Source organism: Bactrocera tryoni, chromosome 4, assembly GCF_016617805.1.
Source record: "Bactrocera tryoni isolate S06 chromosome 4, CSIRO_BtryS06_freeze2, whole genome shotgun sequence".
NCBI lineage: Eukaryota > Metazoa > Arthropoda > Insecta > Diptera > Tephritidae > Bactrocera > Bactrocera tryoni.
Genome location: NC_052502.1, coordinates 74,815,755 through 74,839,617, shown reverse-complemented (window position 1 = coordinate 74,839,617; position 23,863 = coordinate 74,815,755). Strand labels below are relative to the sequence as shown.

The following is a 23,863-nucleotide window of genomic DNA, read 5'->3' as shown; positions in this document are numbered from 1 at the left end:
AATTGTCAATCAAGCTAACGTAATATAATAAAGTTATATTAGTAATCGCTTAGTTTTCATATCAATTTTTCATTCAAAAAACGTAATAAGCAAATTTTTAAAAGTAGTACTAAAAATGAAATAAAAATTTGTACTAATTTATTTTATTTTAAAATTTAATGACAGTATAAATCCATCTTAAATTCAATAATATTAAGTTCAAATCTTGTTTTTGTATTAAAGAAAGCTTGTACTAAAAGTGTACTAAAAAATTTCAAAATTTCTAAATCAAATGATTACATAAAAAAGTTATTTTAGTACTCAAGTATTTTCTATTCAAATAAATAATTTAAAAAAGTAGTACTAAAAGTGTACTAAATTTTATTTTGTTTTAAGATTTTTTGACAGTATGTATTATACAAATGTAAACTATTACGTTAAAATTTAATTTAGAACTAAGAAAAATTGTACTAAAAATGTACCAACATTTTTTCCAAATTGTCAGTCAAACTCTTACATATAAAAGTTATATTAATAGCCACTTCTTTCATTCCGAGCAAATAATTATAACAATTAACTTTTAGTACTACCAAACTATTTGGTAATCAAAAATTATTTTTGTACTAAAACATAAAAAAATTAGTACTTAACTATTACTCATAGATTATTACAAAACGTCATCATTTTCCCACTTAAAAAATCGATTGGCATTAATAAATGATAGTACTAAATGCATATTTTAGTACTAAAACATAGAAATGTTTGCCTAAAGAAATATTTTAGAACTAAAACTTGGACATTTTTGTTTAAATGTTCTAGCACCAGAACTATAATATTATTATTATATATTAAAATAATACGTCAAAATATGGTGTTATTAATTATAAAAAATTAGTACTAAAAATACTACTAAAATTTGTCAAAAAACTTTTTAATTTTAACTAAAATGGACCATAAAATCACTATATTATCGAAAAATAACAAGTTATTGAAAAAATTTAGTACTAAAAAGAGTACTAAAATTTAGTACATATTTTCTCTTTAATAATTAGTTATATTATTGGAGATAAAACTTTATGGCATAAAATAGTACTAAATTAGCGAAAGCATAAAAAGTTATTGGAAAAAATTTAGAGTACTAAAATTTAGTACATATTTGTTCTTCAATAATTAAACAATAATTGTACATAAAACGTTAGTAGCATAAAGTAGTACTAAATTATCGAAAAAATTATTAATTATAATTATAATAATAAACAATTAATTATTGAAAAAATTTAGTACTAAAAACAGTCCTAAATTTGGTACATGTTTTTTTTTTGTGAATAATTAAACAAATTATTGTACATAAAACTTTATTAGCAGAAAGTAGTACTAAATTATCGGGAGAGCGGCACTGTATTGAAATAAATTTAGTACTAAAAAGAGTACTCAAATTTAGTATATATTTTTTCTCTAAAAAATTAAACAAATTGATAGAAATGAAATTATATTCAGCATACTAAATTATCGAAAAAAATGTGTACAGCAAATGGTACTAAAATTTAGAACATATATTTTTTCTAATAATTTAACAAGTTATTGTGAATAGACATGAATTTGCAACTGAAAGCATTTTCATACTATTCTGCAACACATTTCTTCGGAAAAGTCAAAGAAATTACACTTACGTAAATATATTGCAAAGCAATACAAGTCAACCAGAATTCCCACATCCACATTTTTGCTTAGATTAAATTCTCGCCCTTCTTCGCCCACAGAACCACATTCTCTGCGACCTGCACTTCGCAGACGTTGCCCTAATGGAGTGCTCCGATTTTATGCAACAGCTGAGAAGCTTCAAGCCACAATCACTCGGTTGCGCCGTTGCGAGACGAAAAAGTTCAACAACGTTAATTTTCCCGTTGCCGCCGCAGGCATGTTCAGGTATGTACACGAACGAGCACATTTATATAAATTTATTTATATGTACATACATATATACATATATAGCGATAGGAGTATGCGTTTCAAAGCGTAAGTTACGCGCTAACTTTGCTTGAATTTTTTAAATTAAAATCTTAGACTTGGATATTTAACCCAACCCTTTCTGAGGGAAAGAATTCGCAGCGGCGTGTTAGTCGCAAAAGAAAAGCTCGCGAAAAAAGAATTATGAAAGAAATGTTTGAAAAATGCGCCAGACATCTGGTGCTGAGTGCTAAAATTAAATATAAAAAATGTTGACTCAAAGCATGGGGAGGGAGGCGCGACCGCAGCACAAAGCGAATATTGCTGTACGCGGCTAAGAATTCCCGTTATGCGCGGAATTTAATGTAATATAGTTGGAAACGTTTTTCGTTAAAGAATTGCTTCCTCTATTCAACAGTTAAAACATTACAAAGGAGACGCTTCAGTGCAGAAATTTAAATATATAGAATAAATAAAGGCTACAGTTTCGGCTCAAGAGCGTAAAAAGTGTTTGAAAATTGAATTTTAAATGTTTAAGCAATAAACTTTAGTACTAAACTTTAAATTTTGCTTGAACGTACTTTTCAGTAAAAATTATATGTACAAGTATATCCGTTACTTGAATAGAAAATCTTTAGCAGGTAAAATTTAGTACTAAAATGTAGTACTAAAAGCGGTTCTAAAAAGCAAATAGATATTATGCAAAATACAAAGTATATACAAGCGTATAAATTTTTAGTACTAAAACCTATGTACTGAAACTTAAGTACTAAAAATTTTGGTACTAAATTTTGTACTAAAAATTCTAAGTGATAAACTGAGGTTCAAGGGAAAATGTGTGCAAAGTACAAACAATTAACTAAATTTTTAGTACTAAAAACTGTGTACCAAAAATTAAAAAATTTAGTACTAAAATGTGCACAACAAATTCTAAATGGCAAAATGAGGTTCAAGGGAAAACGTGTGCAAGGTACAAACAATTAAAGAAATTTTTAGTACAAAAAACTGTGCACTAAAATCTAAGTACTAAATATTATGGTACTAAAATTTGTACTAAAAATTCTAAACACCAAGATAGCATTCTTTGAGAAAATGTAAATAATTTTCGCTTTAAAAAAATAATAATCAACAAAGTTTTAAGTGTACTAAAAATTTTAATGTGAAATATTAGTACTAAATTTTTTTAGGTGTCTGCCCAAAATTGTAAAATTATTTTTTATACATGTCTAAGTATTTGGGTTTTAGATCTCAAATACCAATGTTAGTCTCTTCATTTCTTTTAACTACTTGATACCTAGTTCCCTTTCTTTACCCTCAAGCCCTCCCATCCTCAAGCAATGTTTAATGTTGTTCTTTTCTTAGCAGAAATTCCTGTTCAACTTTCGTACTATTTTGTACATTTCTTGTTTTTCTGCTTCGTCTGGCCACTTCATCACGCCCATTGGCCGGCATTAACTCGCTCTGATTCTCACCCTTTTTTAGATTTCTATGCGCCATGCGCTTTCCCGTGTTTTCTTCATACTTCTTGTGAACTCAAGCGGTCAGGCATGATTACCGCATCAACGACCGCCAATGGGTAATAGAAAAATAAGAACGTAAGGGTGAGGAAAATATCAAATAAGAAAAAAGTTTAAATTAAAAGGAAATTTGAAAAAAAGAATTGAAAAAAAAGAAAATAAAAAATATAGAACAAATTATGAACATAAAATAGGAAAACAAACTTAGGAACAAAATTAAATCAAACAGAAACTTAAAAAATAATTTTTTAAATGAAAAAAATTTCAAAATTAAACAAACAAAAACAGAAGAAAAATATGAAATTAAAAGCAAAATTAAAAAAATAAATAAATAAAATAAATAAAAAAATTTAAAAACTCAATTTAACTTAGCAAAATTTAATTTAAAATAAATTATAATTTCTAGCCATAACCTTTAGAATTCATTCTAAAACATTATATGAACTTTGTGTATAAATTCGAATAAATCTAAACAAAAATAAAAGAAAAATATTATAACAATATACCAACAAATGTATATAAAAAAAACAAATACAATAAAATAAATGTTTTAATTTATCTATTTTTTAAAATAAAAAAAATTAAAAAATTTAGGATGAAAATTTTAAAATAATAAAAAAATTAATTAAAACAAAATGTTAATAAAATAATAAAATAAAATTAAACAATAACATTAATGATAACTCAAAACTTTATTTAATTTGTGGAAATGCTATTAAAACTTAAAAATAATATTTAAAAATTTGAAATTAAAGTTTTAAGATATTAAAAAGTATTAATTAAAAATTTCGAAAGCACAAATTTACAAAGTTGAAAATTATGAAAAAAAAACAAAGATAATACAAAAACTGTAATAACAAAAGTAAAAGTAAATTAAAACTGAAAAATAATATAAAAAATTTTATAAAAAACAAAATAATTAAAAATATTAAAATAAAAATAATTTAATATTTTAAAAATTCCAAATCGAAGCCTTATAAATAGCAACAAAACTTGCAATAGTTAACAAAAAATTTAAAATTTTTTTTCAAAATCTTCAAATTAATTAAAAGCTATAAATCAAATAATATAAAAAACTTCGAAAAAGTGAAAAAAACATATTTCTCTAAGCTTCATAGCTTCATAGCTTCCAGAAATTTAATTTTAGCATGTACAACCCAACAATGTTTATAATGTTTATACAAACAACATTCTTCCCATATTCATAAACTCACGTACACCGTGACGTATGCGCAACATTTTGACGCATATGGCATTGAAATATCCCTAGCAAAGCATGTTTTGCAACAGAAATAGCACATAATGCCATTCACAACATGAATGTACCACATTTACGTGCTAACTGTAAGCAGCGCAATGCCAAGCCGCCATGACGTATGAGTAATATTTTATGCTAAATTGACGTCTATTGCCTTAAATCAACTTCAAGGCGGTCAGCATGTAAAGGCAAAAGGAATAACTAGTGATGACATTAATTATGAAAGCAGCTTAACAGCGCTGCTGCAGCGCATTGTCTACCTGCAGGCGCGCTTGCCAACCTACCCGTTTGCGTCAAAGCGAAAACAAAGCAAGGCAAATATGCAACACGTTAACGAATTAAAAATAACAGCGCATAACAAGTACACACATACATGTCGGACATTATGAAAGGTAAACACAATTAAAACGTGCAAAACAAAAGGGTAGAAATAGCAGCGTAAAAAGATAGCAGCTTAAATATCGGTTGCTCGAGTCGGTGTGTGGGCGTACAGCGCACATGTGTGCGAAAATAAATGGCAGACACTGTTGTAATATGCATTTTTTATATAACTGTTGTGCACGGGCCATGTCTGGCGCACATTCATTCAGCAAAATAAGAAGATAAAGAAAGAAAAACACGTTAACTACGCGACATTTGCAACATAATGAGCCCTAATGCATTCAACTACAACAACAACACACAAATGTATACAAGTAAAAAAGCGTTATACTGCCGGCAGCCAACTGCACTTTTATTAATGTATGCTGTGTATGTGAAGTTATACGAAAGTGCGCTTATAATATTGCTGCTGCTAATGTGCCGTTAGTTGGCAGCGTAATTGTGCGCAAGCGAGCATGAAAAATGGTAAGAGAGTTGAAAAATGAAAGCACAGTTCACTGCAGACGGTGTGTGTAAAGCAGACCTAATTGTATAGCTTACTTACACATACAAACACTCTGTCATGTGCACATTATAAATATGTAAGCAGAAGTGAAGCAAAACAACTCAGTATAAAAATATGTATAACCAAGTTAGTACTAAAAATTATAATAATTTTTAATTTAAAAAATTTTAGTACTAAAAATTGCTAAAGTGAATAAGCTGGAAAATAAAATTACATACAAAGAGCTACGCCTGAGCTAAACTTCTCAAAAAAATTTAGTACTATTTTTAGTACTCAGATTTTAGTTCCAAAAGAGGTTCTAAATAAATTAAGCCTTACAGAGGCTAAAATAAACATCTCCAAATAATTAAGGTGCCAAAAAATATTTAGTACTATTTTTAGTACTCAGATTTTAGTTTCAAAAAATGTTGGAAACAAGTTTACCGTTATAACAGTATTCTCATTTTAGTACCAAAAGATTTTTGTACTAATATAAACATCTCACAAAAAATTAGGTACTACTTTAGTACTCATATTATATTGCCAAAAAGTGCAAATATGCATGAAATGAAAGATAAAAAGTTCTAATATGAATAAATTTAACATTTATTAAAATATACAGAAATCCAACTAAACATAACATACCCAAAGCTTTTAGTACTATTTTTAGTACTCAGATTCCAGTTCCAAAAAATATTATAGATTAAATCAACATATCAATATTTTCATTTTAGTACAAAAGAAGAAAAGTACTAAATAATATTTCTACTAATATAAACGTCTCCAGAAAAATTTTAGTACTATTTTAGTATTCATATTCTATTGCTAAAAAGTGCTAATATGCATTAAATGAAATATGTAGTTACATATGCAGAACTGCGGCTGAAATAAACATCTCAAAAAAAAATTTAGTAGTATTTTAGTACTCAACTTTTAGTACTAAAATGCGCTGATATGAATATATTCAACAATAAATATATCAAAATATACAGAAAATCTACTAAAGAAAACATACCCAAATATTTTAGTACCTACTCTCTTTAGTACTCATTAGAGATATTATTTCACTAAACAACACCTTAGAATCTAACGAGATTTAAAAGAGAGATTATGCAAGTAAACTTTTTATACAAAATGTGAAACTTGTTGGTACTAAAAATATATTTTAAACAGAAAATACCACCAAAAAGTTCTGGAAATATTTTTCCTGCATAAAATAACATTCAATTGGCATCAGAGTGTATTTTTAAACACACCTTTAAAGCATTCTTTGCGGCGCCACCCACGAAAACCGAGCCATTCGCAAGTTCGAGTAATATTATATGCCTGTATGCATAAGAGCTCTTCTCTTTATTGGCCTACCCTCATTTTTATCACACGTTCGTGGCTGCATGGCTGTAAAGTGTGTGCTGGGAATGGCTAGCCATTTATTATAACTTTGTATGTAGGTCGGTGCTGCCGCCAAGTGGACCAGGCAAACACAATGTGCAAGCAACTCGCTTTTTTATTGTAATTGTAGTTGGGTTGGCAACACTGCAGTCAATTGCATCATCAGCAAAGCAACAATGGCGGACTGACTTGCAGTGGCAAATAAAAAATTAGCACTTAATCTAGATAAATATGTGAATACTGCAATGCAGAAAGTAAATAGTTAGAAGGGAGGAAAGCAAGTGAAACAAGTTGACATTAGATAAAAAGAAGGGCACTAAAAGGAATGTGACGAATAGCAAAGGTATGAATTTGTTAACGAGTTCAGGCATAACATTAATTAAGGAAAAAAATTTTCGGTACTAAATATTTTAGTACTAAAAATATCCCAAATTTTGCTCAGCTATTAATTTTGGATATGCATACTCAAGCTTAAAGTAGTATCCGCTTGAAATGCAAGGTTCACAGGCTAAGATCTAATAGCTCTAAGATGTTCATAGATTTTTGAAAAGTTTAAAATCTTGAGTACTAAAAATTCGTACTAAAATCTTTAGTACTAGGAATCAATACTAAAGCTTTAAAACTTTTGCACTAAAGATTAGTACAGAAATATTCTCTAATAAAATATTGTACTAAAATATTCTGTATTTAAAGGCAGTACTAAAACTTTGTGCACTAAAAATAAACACTTTAATATTTGGTGCCAAAAATTCGTACTACAATCTTATGTAATATATTTTTCACTAGAAATTAGTACTAAACTATTTTCTATTAAAATATAACATTAAAAAGTTTTTTATAAGAAGTCAGTACTAAAAATGTGTATACTAAATAATATACATATATATAAATTAGAAGTCCGTACTGAATCTTTCCGTACTAAAAATAAGTACTTCAATATTTCGTAGGCAAAATACATACATATGTACCTATGTACTACAATCTTGTGCACTAAGAATAGGTATTCTGTTCTAAAAATTTTACCACATTATTTTAGAACAGATAGTGCTGAAAATTTTAGTACTAAAATGTTATTTAAAACTCTTTTGTGCTAAACTATTCTTTACTAAAAGCCAGTACCAAAGCTTTGTGTACTAAAAATAAGTACTTCAACGTGTTTTACTAAAAACTGAAATTAAAATATTGTTTTTTACCGAAATTTTTTTACCAAAAATTGCTGTTTTAAAACCTACAACTAAAACCTTTTAATATAAGAACTATAATGAAAACTTTACTACTAAAATTAATTTATTTTGTTCTAAAAATTAGTACTAAAATTTTTTGTTCTAAAAATTAGTACTAAATTTTTGACAGAAATTTGTACTAAGAATTGCTGTTTTAAAAATTAGTACTAAACCATTTTAAAAAACCGTACTGATAACTTTAGTACTAATTTGCATATATTTTTTACTACAAATTTGTACTAAAATCTTTTGTGAAGAAAATTTGTACCAAAACTGTTTTGTTCTATATATTAATACTAAATTTGTGAAAAAAAAATGTTAGATACAAATTTTTTAGAACAATAATTTTAGTACTAATTTTTTTTCCTAAACCAAAGAATTTTAATTAGAATTGTTTTACAAACGGTACGAATTTGCACACTTATAATCAAAATTTAGAACTAAAAATTTTTGTTCTAAAATTTAGTACTACTTTTGTTTTTAGACAACAGTGCCAAAATTGTTTTGTTCCATAAATTAGTAGTAAATTTTTGAAAAACAAAATTGTACATATAAATTTTTTAGAACAAAAATTTTAGTACTAATTTTTTTTTCTTAAAACAAAATATTTTAGTACGAATTTGAACAATTTCAGGGGAAAAAACTTTGTAGAACAAAAATTTTAGTATTAAATTTTTTTTCATAAAACAAATTTTCGATTTTTTTACAAAAGGTTTTAGTACGAATTTGTACAATTTTAGGAACAAAATTTAGCACTAAAAATTTTTGTTCTAAATTTTAGTACGATTTTGGTTTTGATAAAACTGCGTTAGAACATAGCCTATAACACTGTTCACTGTTAGTTAATTTTAGACCAAAAATTGTTAGTACTAAATGCAAAAATTTTGCTTAAATGAGTACTAAAAAGCATTTGTACTAAAAATTTAGTACACAATTTAAAATCCAGTTGATGTACAGAATGTTGAAAATTTTCAGTACAATATAGGAATACTAACAGGGTACTAAAAAAAATTTACTGCAAATTTAGTACAAAACTCAAAATCCAGTTGATATGCTAAAAGTTGAAAATTTTCAAAACAACAAAAATCCGGTATACATCACCAACAACCACCTTTGTTCTAAGACACCTTAAAGTTAAATGAATATAAATTTCCCGTTACATACACACCACGACGTACTTTGTTACTTTAATTCCACATTCACCACCTGCATTTGCACAGCTGCTCGCACATAAATCGTAATTTCTGGTTTACTGTCCAACTCCACCTATGGCCCAACACACCGCACCACTCCTAGTACCACCACAAAAATATAAAACAACAAACATGCACATAAGGACACTTGCAACATGTTGTTGCAATAATAAATAAATAAGTAACCAACATGAATTGTTGGCACAGGGGAGGAACGCGCAAGACAATAGTAGCAGACTCAAAATTAATATATGTGTGTGTGTTTGTGTAGTGGAGCTAGACACTACGCAGAGGTAAGCACACGCCCAGTAACCAACTAAGACTGCAACATAGCATATACAGCGGTGTGGCAACCCCATTGGGGCTGACAAATTAATTTGTAAGTTCGCGACAGGGCCATGCCGAGTCCGCGTGCTTGGAGTTGTGCGCTGTTTTGCCCGCGTGGACGCTGCAGGCATTACTTTACGTTCTTTGATTTCGCAGCTCGGTTGTTTCTTGTTCTTTGTTCTCTATGCTGCTGCTTTGCGTACATTTAGTGTGTGTGCGCGTGTTTGTTTATTGAAACGCTCTCGCCTATCGCATGGCCGGACGAGTGATATTGTTACTTTATGGGGCGTACGTGATGTGAGCCATAAGCATACACACAGGCGCGCTTTGCTTATGTGTGAAGGTGTATAGGTGTTATAAACACACACACGCATTCAGCGCGCTTTCTGTACACACGCTCCGAAGTACTCTGCAAGTTTGGCGCATGCAACAAAGTTGACGTGATCTCAGCACAGCTTTCTATTGGCGTTTTCTTTTCAATTATTGTTTTTGTCACAGAAAACTGTTTCCGTATTTATTTTATATGATTGTTGCTCGTAAGTGACGCATTTATATTTATGCTTTTATATGCACAAATACTATATAATATTGGGTAGTCAAAAAAGTCTTTTCGAATTTCTAATGAAACTTAAACTTATTTTTTTATATTTATAACGAACTTTAATGAACAAAACATGTACCATTTTGGTCGAACACTTTTTGCCATTTTTTCAAAAGAGACATTATTCCATCAGTGTAAAACTTTTCTGATTTCTCGGCGACAAACTCCGACAAGTAATTTTCAATTTCTCTTGACGCCAACTTTACTCCATTAAGGGAGTTCTGCATTGACCGATGGTGCAAAGTCAGGGCTATATGGTGGATGCATCAAAACTTCCTAGCCAAGCTCTACCAGTTTTTGCCGAGTCATCAAATTTGAGTGCGGTCTAGCGTTTTCCAGCTGAAAGACGAAGCGATCTGTTGATCAATTCCAGCCGTTTTTTTTCGATTGCTTGCTCCAATCTCATCAGTTGTTGACAGTAAAATGTAGAATCAATCGTTCGACTAGGCTGGAGCAGCTCATTGTGGATGATTCCTTTCCAATCCCACCAAATACTCAGTTTAAGCGTTCGAGGCGTTAATCCTGGCTTTGCGACCATTTATTGAGCTTCACCACGCTTGAACCGTGATCTTTTTCGCACATTATTGTCGTATTTGATTCACTTTTCGTCTCCTGTTGCCATTCGCTTCAGAAATGCTTCGATTTCGTTTCGTTTCAGCAAAGAATCGCAGTTGTGAATTCGGTCCATTAAATTTTTCACAGACAATTCATGTGGTACCCAAACCTCGAGCTTCTTTATGTAGCGAGCCTTTTTTAAATGGTTCAAAACCGTTTGACGATGAATGTTAAGTTCCTTAGCGATACTATGAGTGCTTATGTGACGGTCCTGGTCAATCTTTTCCATAATTTCGTCGGATTTTTCAACAATAAGTCGGCCAGAGCGAGGTGCATCTTTCACATCGAAATTTCGAAATTTCCAGAACGGAAGCGAGCGATGCATTGTTGTGCTACATGAACTGATACAACATCGTCTCCGTAAACTTCGTTACTCTTCATTTCTGCTACACGAACTGATATAGCATCGTCTCCGTAAACTTCGTCACTCTTCATTTCATTGGTGGCTAGCGTGGCATTCTTCCCATTTTTATACAAAAATTTCAAAATATAGCGAATTTCTTCATTAATTTCACATATTTTTGAACAGCTGTAACTTTTTTTCAACTTCCTGGAATTTATTTTTTTTTTTGGTTAAATGAACCTTAAAATCTCACCTCTCCAACACTAAATGGTATGACACAATGTGCTTAGTAACGCTGGAGATATGCGACTGCAACGACATCTATAGACCGAATACGAAAAGACTTTTTTGACTACCCAATATATGTAATTTTCCCACTAGGATCGATTTCTTAAGCTAACATAATCTAACATAATCTAACATAACCTAACCCAATAATACTTTTTCTTACTAAAAGCGTGTGTTAAAGTTTGAAAACCAAATTCCTGTCAATTTATTAACACCAAAATGTCTCGTAATGCGTTAGTTTAAGGCAAAGTTGGTCGAGAGTGAATGCTAGAGATTTTTCCAGGTATTTGTTGCGCTCAGTTTATTTCCTCAATACTTCATCTATTTTCAAATTAAAAACACAAAGGCCTTGAAAACTAAAACTGCTGGGCGCTCGCTGATTATTTTTCCTTCATTTATTTCAATTTTAATTTCGTGAGAATTTCCAATACAAGAAATTACTAACAAGAAACAAAATTGCTCAATTATGAGTTGGGAAAAGCAATCCTTATACTCAATATACACCTCATGCAATCCAACCCAGCAGCGCGTAGCGCAAACTATGTGGTTGTGTCTGTGCGTCGAAGGTCACTGAAATGTCGCCACACAATCAGGCCTTTCGCCTTACGCCCGCCAGCCAACTAATGCCAATAATAGACAGTAATGGCCGCAGTGTATCAATAATCACAGCTCATTTTTCAATTACGCTGCCAGTTATGAGTGCAGCAGTGGCGGCAATCATTACGAAAAGTACGCAGCGCCTAGTTGTATGCAACAACAAACGAATAGTTGTGTGCTTTTTTCTACGTTGCGTTGCTTGCTTACTTTCTGCCACACAATCAGACAGAGAGACAGACACTAAAGGCGCGCTCATAAAGCTTGGCGCCCACTGACTCCAGACAGTTGACTGTTGGTAGCGCGCTTTCAGGCTGTGACAGTTTTTTCGTTCGCCACCGCCGTCAACCCACATGGCCACAACAGCTTTAATTCAATCAAGACATTCCAGTGAACGCGCATACCAGACTTGGCATACGGCGCTGGCAAAGCAATGAAAACTATGCCGTTGGTAAGCGACGAGCATGCAGGAAGCCTCTGTTGAGGTGGAGGGGGAAACGGATGGGAGTGTGTGTCTGTGTATGCGTGTTTGACGGAAGCCATGTCACGCCATGTTACCAATACACGCGTCACTGTTCGAGTATGCCGGTATGCATGCAATAAATTCAATGACTGACAGCCTATATGACGGCCTGTCAAATTGCGGATCTAGCTACATACATGTATGTGTGCGTGTTCATGCAAATGTCGACAACGTTAAGGTATTTTATGAAATTTCTCAGCTTTCGCCAACCAACTTACTACGCCCAAGCACAAACAACAAGAAACAGCGGCTGCCTGTTGCTTTCTATGGAAAAGATATCTGCCTTTAGGCGCTTAATGAGTTTTGCGTCCATGCCTGTGCGCATGTGTGTGTGTGCAGGCTGGCATTTTACAATTCGCATTGAAATGAGTGGCGCAACGAAGAAGCAGCAGCAGCAACAATGTCAGCAACCATATCAACTTACGTGGCACAGTCAAATGTAGTGCACCGGTATGTGTGTATACGGCTAGGCAGCCTGTGAGTATGCAATATGCATACCAAAACAGCCATCATAATACGTACGTGCTGATACGCACTTCGCCTGTGGCCTTAAGTTGTGCAAACGGCAAAAAGTAGACGTAAAAATAGCAAAGCTCATTTAAAGCGTTTCAACTGTAGTGGCATTTTAGGCGCCAATGTTGCTTATAGTGGCATTGCTGTGCCGCAAACACAAACACAAACACAAACACAAATGAGCTGGTGAAGAGTAGCGGGCGTTGGAAAGGCGAGTTGTGTCTCAATGAGCAGTCTGCAGGCGCATTACCTTCGAGTCGGTGAAGTACGCCTGTGTGCGTGAGTTGCTCATATGGAAAATATTTTTATGAAGTGGCAGTGAATTGCCGAGGAGGACCGGCAGATAGCTGGAAGTTGTGTGTTCATTTATATTTACAACAGCATATGCACTATTAACTTAATAAATTAACTTTTGTCCGAGATTTTCAAATAAATATTTGTGAACATTTTTCAAAATTTTTTTTTTATAATCTTAAATTTTCAAAAAAAACAATACGTATGGAGGAAAATATTTTATAAATTTTAATAAATCTCAAATTTTAACAAAAAAACCTTCTACAAAATTTATTACAACTTTATTAAATTTTACATAAAAAAATATAATTAAAAAAACGTCCGAACTAAATTTTAAAATTGTTTTAAATTTTTCAAAAAAAAATATTTTGAAATTTTATCAAGAAAAAATATGTTTTTACGGTTAAAACATTTTTTTTTATTTTATCAGTTTTTAAAAAAAGTTTAGTTAAATAAAATTTCAGAAAATAGAAATTGTCAAAAAAAAATTTAAGAAAAATGCCGAACTAAATTTCAAAATTGCTTCTAATTTGTGATTTAATATTATTTTTCAAAAATTTTTTTTTTTTTTTGGAAATTTTCCAAAAAAATACATTTTTTTTTGTTCAAAGATTTTTTTAATTTATGTAAAACAAGAAAAAAAAATTTATAAAATAAAAAATGTCAAACAAACGGTTTAAAATTTTTTTTAAATTAAACTTTTTTTAATTTTTTAGTTTTTAAATTACTTTTTTTTTAAAAAATAAATTTTACATAAAAAAATATAGTTACGCTAAAACGTCGTACTAAATTTCAAAATTGATTTGAAATTTTGATATTTTTCTTTATAAAAATATTATTTTTCAAAAATATTTGTTTTGAAATTTTCCAAATTATTATTTTTTTAAGTTAAACGAATTTTTTGAAGTTATCTAAAAAAAAAGAAATATCAAAAAACGGAAAATAAAAAATGTTTTTTCATAAACAGTAATCGTAATTTTTTTTTATTTATTTTTTTTTCATATTTTTAAATAACTTTTTTAAAAAATATTAATATTAATATAATTCAAAATGGGCGCATTAAATTTCAAAATTGTTTTAAATTTTTTTATATTTTCTTTTAATAAAAAAATAATTTCTCAAAAAAACGTTTTTGGAATTTTCCCAAAGAAATTATTTTTTAAGTTTAAAAGAATTTGGTTTTAATTTAAGTAAAATAAGAAATAAAAAAAAAAAATAGTAACATAAAAAATGTCAAAGAAAAGGCAAAATTTTTTTTTGTTAGAAATGTCAAACAAAAAACGAATTAAAATTATTTTTTAATTTAAATTGAAAATTTGTTATATTTTTAAATAACGTTTTTAATCTCCCCAAATATTTATTTATTTGATCACTTTTTAAAAAATATTTTTTAATTTAAATAAAATGAGAAATGTCAGAAAAAAATTTAGTTAAATAACATAAAAAAAAATTTCGAACTAAATTTCAAATTTGTTTTAAAAATTTTATAACTTAAAATAATAAAAATTCAGTTTTCCAAAAAAAAAAAACTTTACATTTTTTTAATAAAAATTAAATTAAAAAAACAAAAATTAAATTTTTAAATCTTCCAAAGAACAAATTATGTTTAAAGTTTAAAGACTTTTTATTTTATTAAATTAAGAAATCTAAAAAAATTTAGCAAATCAAAAAATTACAAAAAAATCGAATTTTCAAATTTGTTTTAAATTTTTTATATTTTAAACAAAAAATAAATTTTCCATCTTTTTTTTATACAAATTTAATTTGCTAAATAGTTTTATAAATAATAATTGATTACAAAAAGTTCTTAAACAATTTTTTAGAAGTCCAAGTTTAGCTTTTTTTAACAAAGCGGTCATACCCACCTTATTTGCAGTAATGCACAGTTACAAGAGTGTGCATGTATAATTTTACTATATGGTACTCCTGCCGGCCCTCAAGCTCAAAAATTGCTCATACCTTTCGCGGCACATGCATTTCTTTGACTTTCCCTACACCCTTCTTCGCCCTGCTGCAGCAAATGACTTTCGTTTTTGTGATTTCCCCCAATTGCAAATATTCGATGATACGCAAACGATAACAGTTATGGCAGCAGTTGTGGCTGTAATTAACAGAGCTGGGTGTATATATGTGTGTGTGTGTAAGAGAAATTCAAATCGTAGCAAAAAAGACGAATACTGGCAGAGTGTGCTGCAAAGAGGAATCTTTGCGAATGCACTGAAATTTCATTTTCTTCATTAAAACACGCAGACAAACACAACGGAAAGAGAGAGTGTGTGAGTGAGCAAGAGCTGCAATGCGATATTGGCCTTTATGCCCCACACCAGCACAGACAAACGAACAAACAGACCAATTTTAATTAAAAACTAACCGCTTTTCGAGCGCACACGCACACACAGACATGCAGCTGTATGCGTATATATGTATTTACATGTAAGTGCATGTGTATTGGTAAGCGCATGGGTGTAAACAAATTTATATGGCGTACTTTAATATAAATTTCGCACATACTCACACACATACACATATGCAACACACATTTGCACGCATCGCTGCGCTGTATGTCTCTACTTGCCGTTATGAACAAATAACTGTAATAACTCGCCCGTTATGTATATCATGTGTTTACACTTGTACATATATACATATGTACATATATATGTGTATGTGTATTGCTACGTTTCAACTTTTTGTTTGCTTAACAAAATTTATTGCGTACTGCACATATGTATGCGTAATCAAATATGCTCACACATACACACACATACAAATGTACATGTGTTTACATGTATGTATATGCATGTTGATTGCGGTTTTGTGTGTGCGCCGCATAGGCTGCTCTCTGGGACACTTTTTGCCGTTTAACAGATTGGCCATATTGGCAAACAAATTATGATTATCATGCGGCTTTTATACTATATGCTGGCTTAACGGTTATTATGTTGGATTTATTAAATTTAGACACAAAAGCAATTTAAAATGTGAGTTGGATTATTTGTTGTTATTATTGAGCTGTCTTGTGTAAAATTATTTAAATTTTTCGAAATTGGATTGAAACATTTAATGCAATAAACTTAAAAAATATTTAAAAAAAATTTAAAATTTTCGAAATTAAAATAAATACTTAAAAAATTTAGACTGAAATCTTAATACTAAAAAAAATATTCTTTAATATATCCACAGGAACAAAAAATATTTAAATTAATATGTATTTTGTTTTAATAAAAAAAAATTTAGAAAAATTTTCGAAAATGGAACGAAACATAGTGTGCGAATTAAAAATAAATTATTTCAAAAACTTGAATAGTTTCGGGGTGTTTCAAACATATTAATTTTCGAAATTTTGGAAAACATATTGTATTAATTTTCGCTTTTCAAAAAAAATTTCGATTTTATGAAAAAATTGTTTTTCAAAACCTGAATAGTTTCTGGGCCTTTCAAAAATATTAATTTTCGAAATACATTTTGTATAAATTTTCGCATTTAAAAATAAATTATTTAAAAAACTTGAATAAATATAAATTTAGGTAGTTAAAATAGTAATTTTCGAAATTTGGAAAAGAGAGTAATTTTCGCACTTTGAAAATAATGTAATATTTTCAAATATAAGAAAACCACTTTTTCGAAATTTGAGAAAAAATTACTTTAGAGAGTTCTAAAAATAGTAATTGTGAAATTTGAAAAACATAGTGCGCACTTTACAAAAAATATTTTTAAACTACGGAATTTCAAGATATAAATATTTATAAAATTTTACTAAAAAATAACTTCAGGGAGTTTAAAAATAAGTAATTTTCGAAATTTTGGAAAACCTATTTTGGTAATAAGTTTACTAAGTTCAAAAATAGCAATTGTTCGAATTTACAAACCATGGTAATTTCGAAATACGAAAACAAAACTAATTTCGAGTTTTCAATAAAAAAATATTTTTCAAACCTTGACTAAAAAAAGTTTAGGGACTATAAAAAAAGTAGTTGTTCAAATTTCGATAACATGGTAAATTCAAACTTTGATAAAAAGTTAACTTCGAATTTTCGATGAAAAATTTTTTTTCTAAACTTGACTAAAACTAAGGTTACGGAGTTTAAAATAGTAATAGTTTAAATTTGGAAAACATGGTAATTTCGAACTATGAACACAAAACTAACTTCGAATTTCCGACAAAAAAATATATTTTTCAAAACTTTACTATTAAAAAACTATCATTTACCAAATTTTAAAAACATAGTTTTGGTACTTTAATAAAAAATAATTTCGAATTAAAAAAATATTTAAATATTTTAAAAACTTTATTACAATTAATTTTGGTAGCTGAAAAAATTCACTTTCAAACTTTGAAAAACAAGATTTCGAATTTAAATTATTAAGATTTTTTTTCGAAAATTGAACAAAAATATGTTTAAAAAGTTTAAAAATTATAACTGACGAAGTTCGGAAAATATGGTGATTTCCGCACTTTACAAAAAACGTTCGAACTTCGAAGTAAAAAAAATTTTAAAAAGTTAATAAGTTTAAGGAAGTGTGCAAAACTTTCATTTTTGAAATTTTGAAAGCATAGCAATTTTCGCACTTTGAAGAAAAATTGTACATTTTTTGAATATAAAAATAATTAATTAAATCAAAATTTCCAACTTAAGAAATGAAGATTTTCGATTTTTGAAAAGTCGAAATTTTAAAATTTTTGGGAATTTATACAGAAAAAATTAATTATTTTTTTAAGCAAATTAATTACTTTCCACATACAGAGAAACACCCACAAGTACATATGTATAAAATATATGTATGACGAAAACAATTTACGCCGGAAAGTATGTCAAATACCTCCATCAACATATTTCCCAACCATATAAATCAAAATCACTTTGTAACAGTGTTGATTTTCACGCATCATTTGAATGCCCGTTGGCGTTGCGTAGATAAAAGTGGCACGCACGAACGATGATGGACACACATGCACACACGTTAACATTGAAATATACAAACATACATACATACATACATATATGTGGCAGTAAATAGATGTACACGAAGCTGATAGCCACGTAAGAGCAAATACAGATGACTGCTCATGCATGTAAAATACGCACACAGTCACATAAATATAATATGGAAATAGGTAAATATGTCTTTATAAACAAAATTCCATTGCGCAAACAGTGTGGGCGTAACTGCAAGGCAGCGACGAAAAGCGCGTCCTAAATGGATGGAAAGGACTTTAATGATGTATTTGTTCAAAAAAAGTATGCAATGCAATATTGGCAGAAGGAACGAATAAAAATTTTTTTTTAGCTAAAAAAAATTTACAAAAATATATATGTCTTTAAAAAAAATTAAAAATGGAATTCAAACAAAACAGTGTTTTCTTATGCAGAAAATATACTTAATTCTTGCTAATGTCAAATCTCAATTACAAATTGAGTGATAAGCGCGTTTCGTGCAAAGTTAGCAAAAAATGTTGTCTACCCACAGGCACTATTTTGATTTTCAATATTTTAACATGATAATGAAAAAGGTTAACAAAATATATCAAAATTTAGATAATATTTCAGATAAATATATAAAGATCTATGTATGTCTTTAAATACGAAAAAAATTTAGAACAAAAATTTTAAATAAATAAATTTATTTACAACTTTTTTTATTGTAGAAGTTGAACTCGATATACTTAAATAACTCTAATACATAAACATTATTTATATGAAGCACGCTTCAGGCAGAAGCTTTAAAAACTGTAGTCTAACCGCAGGCGCTGTTTTAATTTTCCACATTTTAATATGAAATTGCGTTATTTTAAAGGCATATATTTAAATGAAGATAATATTTATGCGTAATTATAACAAAATTGAAAAAAAAATTACATAAAAAAATATATTTATATCAAATTTTTTAAACATTTTTTTTAATATGAGAGCTGCTATTGCTATGCTTATTTATCTCCAAATCACTAAAATTTCAAGTTTAAATTAATAAAAAAGCACGTTTTACGCAAAAGTTGCAAAATCTGTTGTATACCTACAGGCGCTATTTCAGTTTCTTCAATTTTAACGTTATTTTGAAATATTACGGGTACAAAAAATGAAAATGCCTGCATGAAGCGAGCTTTAATTATATTTGTTTTCAGTTTTTTTTTATTTTTTCTTCATTTTTATTTTGCGAAAAAAAATCTGTTAAAATTAATTTGTGATTTTATTACCAAATCATTACACAAATGTGCCTTAAACACATGTGTGCAAAAATCAATTTGTGCACATACATATGTAAATATATGCATACATATTTACATTTGTATATGCTTCCTTTCCGAACGCACGCAATCAATTTTAGATAAACTCTAATTGAAATTAACGATTTCCTGGTGATTGATTATGCAGTATTGTACAAAATTTGTCGCAGCAATAAAAATAATGCCTACGGTGCAGGTATATGTTACCACATAAAAACAATAAACGATTGGTATGCTACTAGGCCTCAATGTATGTATGCATATATGTATATGTGTTTGCATGTGAGATATAAGAGCCTAAAAAAGAAAACCATTTATAATCAGTCAACCGTGCATACGTGACTTCCTCCGCTTTTTCACACCTTTCTTACTTTAACACGCATTTGGCAAATCGACAATATTCGACACACCAACACAGTAAGCGCCTGTGGGTAGACTTTGCTGCTAACAGGCAAATCAGCAGCTGAGACAAAGTGACATAATAAATTCGCTGTAGACATTAAGCGACTGACAAATTTCGAGTAAAATCAAGCAATGACAGTTTTGGCAACAACAACAAGAACAAGCAATGCGTTAAAAACAGCTAGCGTGACGCGCCAGCAGAGCAAATGTAAATTTCGTGCCGTAGGCAGTAATATCAATAACAGAAGCAACCACAAATGGTTAACAATGTAATCTATACGCTCACATTTTTTATGTCACAAAGGGGGTGTGAGAAAATTGTGAAAGTCTTTTCCATCTAAACAATGCGGCGCTTAAAAGTATGCACTTAAATTTTAAGCTATACAACAAAATAGCAGAGCACCAATCGATGCTTCAAGCAGGTGACTGATAGGTTTTGTAATAAGGTGAAAAAATTGGCATATAAAAAGTGATATACTTTTAGGCGTGTGCGTTATTGATTGCTTGTGTAAGCTGTGCTTCGAATATACAAGAAATTGACGAAGAAAAAACGGAAGAAACACTAGCTGTGAATATATGCGCAATTAACTGATAACGACATACTTTTAGGCGCGCCGACGGATATTTTGAATTAAATACGGAAGTGATTTGATATATAGTTGATAAATTTTTCACAGAAATGTGCCTTGGCGGTAAAATTAATGCACCTATAATAATATATAAAATTTCTGCAACGCCTAAAAGTATGCACTATTTACTTTCGTAACAGGTATTACTTATTTGTAATAGAGATATGTAATATAATGACTTTTGCAATTAGCAAATGTGATTCACAACATTAAGCGCATGGTTTTGCATTGATTTGTATCATAGAAGCATATATTTGGGCGCTATTTGTACTATCTTACGCATTAGCACCTTTAGACAACTAAAAGCAGAAAAGAAAACCTTACAAACACTTGGTTCAAACAAACACAGCTAGAATAACACATTTTTGAACCAGTTCACCTACCTAAAAGTATGCAACGGTATTTGAATTTTCACATTTCATAGCTATTTTTAGTCAGCACACACAGCTCACTAAAATTCTCTTCTTCCTCACCACAAAGCCCTGCTGACTCTACACTCCTGCAAATGAAAGTTTTCAAAACAAGTTGTTTTGTCAAAATTTATGAGTGTGGCGAAAATTCTTTCAACTCTCACACCACTTACGAACGCTTTCAATTTCAGCGGTCATCAGTCACTGGCTTGTTATAACCAGTACACATCTATATTACGCGTCGTTTATCTTTGGCTCTTTTTATCTTTGGAACTCTGTCATTGAAATGCCGCATCAACTCGCACCACTCAAGCGCACAACGCGTGGTCATGTACATTGGCTTTCAGCGCCTAAAAGATGTCATGATTTATTATACACTCCGCTTGATTGTCTCTTCGTGCGTGCATGCGTTTGTCTCCACTCTCTCTCTTTCTTTCTTATTGGCAATGCTTTTGGTGTTGAATAAACGAAGCGCGGTTTAGTAAAAGCCGTCGCAGTAGGCAGAACAATTGGGTGCAAAAAAAGAGAATACCATAAAAAGAAAATGAAATGAAAGTGCTAAGAAATTGCCGCAAATACCAGCCACTACAATAATGGCACGTTTTTTTAGTTTCTTTATTAATGTAGTTTCAATGGCCGCCTGCAAGTATGCAACGTATTGCCAAACAATTTGTTAGCTGATTTATGTGGCAATAACCGGCTGACAAATATGCGTTCATTTCATAGGAATGAAATGAGATAAAAATAAAGACGGGATGAGATAAGAATTTCAGCACATCTTTATAATGAAATTTGAACCATTTGAAACTTACAGCGTACTTTTAGGCGCCTAAAAGAATGCTTATTTACTGATAAAGTTAAAGCAATGATCAAAAAGTAGTTTTCATAAAAATCTTGAAGTGAAAATAAAAATAATAAAAAAATGTTAAAATAAAAATTAGAACTATAAAACTTAAAGCTTAAAACAAATATTTACAAAAAAATTAATAATAACATAAATTTCTAGCAGAAAATTCAAAGAAAATATATACAAGGAAATTTAAAAGCTTAATTTTTATCAATGAAATTAACATCACAAATTCTTTAACAATTAATTTTAAATAAAAATATTAGATAATTAAAAAGAAATAAAAAATGAATAGTCAATTAAAACTAATTAATTAATTTCACACAAAATTAAATGAAATAATCTTGAAGAAAAAAAGATTATTTTTAATCAATTTATATTTAATTTCAATTAGTTTCAGTTAAATTTTTTATTAATTAATTTTATATAAGTACAATTATTTAATTAATAAACATAACAAATAATTGGTTAATTAAGAATAACTCATTAATGACTAATGCCTTCTGGCAATGATAAATATAAAAAATAAACAATAAATAAAAAATTATTACTAATTAATTTATTTCACACAAAATGAAATAATCCTGAAGAATAAAAATTAAATTAATGCTAATTAGTTCATAACTAATTTCACCTAATCTTAGTTAACTTTTTAATAATTAAATTTATATAAATATAATTAATTAATAAATGAATATAAAGAGAAAATAGTTCATTAATATTAATTCATTAAGTAAAATGATCTCTGGCAAAGTTTAATATAAAAAATAAAACATAAGAGAAATTTAATTAAACTAATTATTAAATTATTTAACTATAATTCAATAAGTTTCAGAAAACATTAGCTTTGAAAAAAAATTTAAACAAAATAATTATAAAACATTAAAAAAATATATAAAAAAAATAAAAAAGCTTAATTAATTAAATTGAGATGAAGTGTATATCTAAGCCAATATATATTGCTAAATAAAAAAATGAAAAAAATGTTTTATTACAATATAAAAAATAAAAATTAAAAAAATTAAAAAAAAAATTAATTAATTAGTTAATTAATAAAAAAATTTAAAAATTTAAAAAATTAATTAAAAATAATAAAAAAAATTAAACAAAAAATTCATTAATTACTTAATTAATAAAAAAATTAAAAAAAGATTAATTAATTTAAAAAGATGTTTATAATACAAATTACAAACAAGTTAAAAAAATAATAATAACTAATTAAAAAAATCAAATTTTTGATTAATTAATTACACAATAAATAAAGAAAACCAAAAAAAATAAATAAACCAAAAAAATTTTACAACAAAAGGATGGTTTAATTAAATAGTTTAAAAAGAAATTTATAATTAACTAATTATAATTAATTGTAAAATAAAAGATAATAATTAATAAATTAAAATACATTAATTTCAAGAAAATGTATATTATATAAGGAAAAAATTAGACTAACCTTAATTAATTAATATTTAATTTCAATTAATTTTTTAGTAAATAAATTTAAAATAAATATTTAAAAATAAAATAAATTATTATCAGTCAAGCAACTTTAAAGATAAAAGTTATGCAAAAAATTGTAAATAAATTGACTTATGTGAAGAAATTATAATAATAATTAACTATAATTCAAAATTTGGCAAAAAAATAATAATAAAAAAATTAAACATACATAATTAATTAATTAAAAAGTTAAAATTATTAATTTAATTTAATTATAAAATTATTAATTTAATTTAATTATAAAATTATTACTTTAATTTAATTATAAAATTAACGTTTAATTTAATTATAAAATTATTAATTTAGTTTAATTATAAAATTATAATTGATAATTTAATTAATTGGTTTATAAATTATAAATAATAATTTACTCTAATTAAGTAATT

The 23,863-nt window shown here is 28.5% G+C and overlaps 1 protein-coding gene across 5 annotated transcripts in view; it reads left to right on the top strand.

Moving 5' to 3' along the window:
* Positions 1 to 23,863, top strand: part of LOC120774194 — a 279,261-nt gene that overhangs the window by 202,339 nt on the left and 53,059 nt on the right. For all 5 annotated transcript variants that reach the window (XM_040103628.1, XM_040103629.1, XM_040103626.1 and 2 more), the window contains one exon: positions 1,740 to 1,905. In XM_040103628.1, coding sequence (XP_039959562.1) covers positions 1,740 to 1,905 — 166 coding nt within the window. The remainder of the gene's footprint in view (positions 1 to 1,739; positions 1,906 to 23,863) is intronic.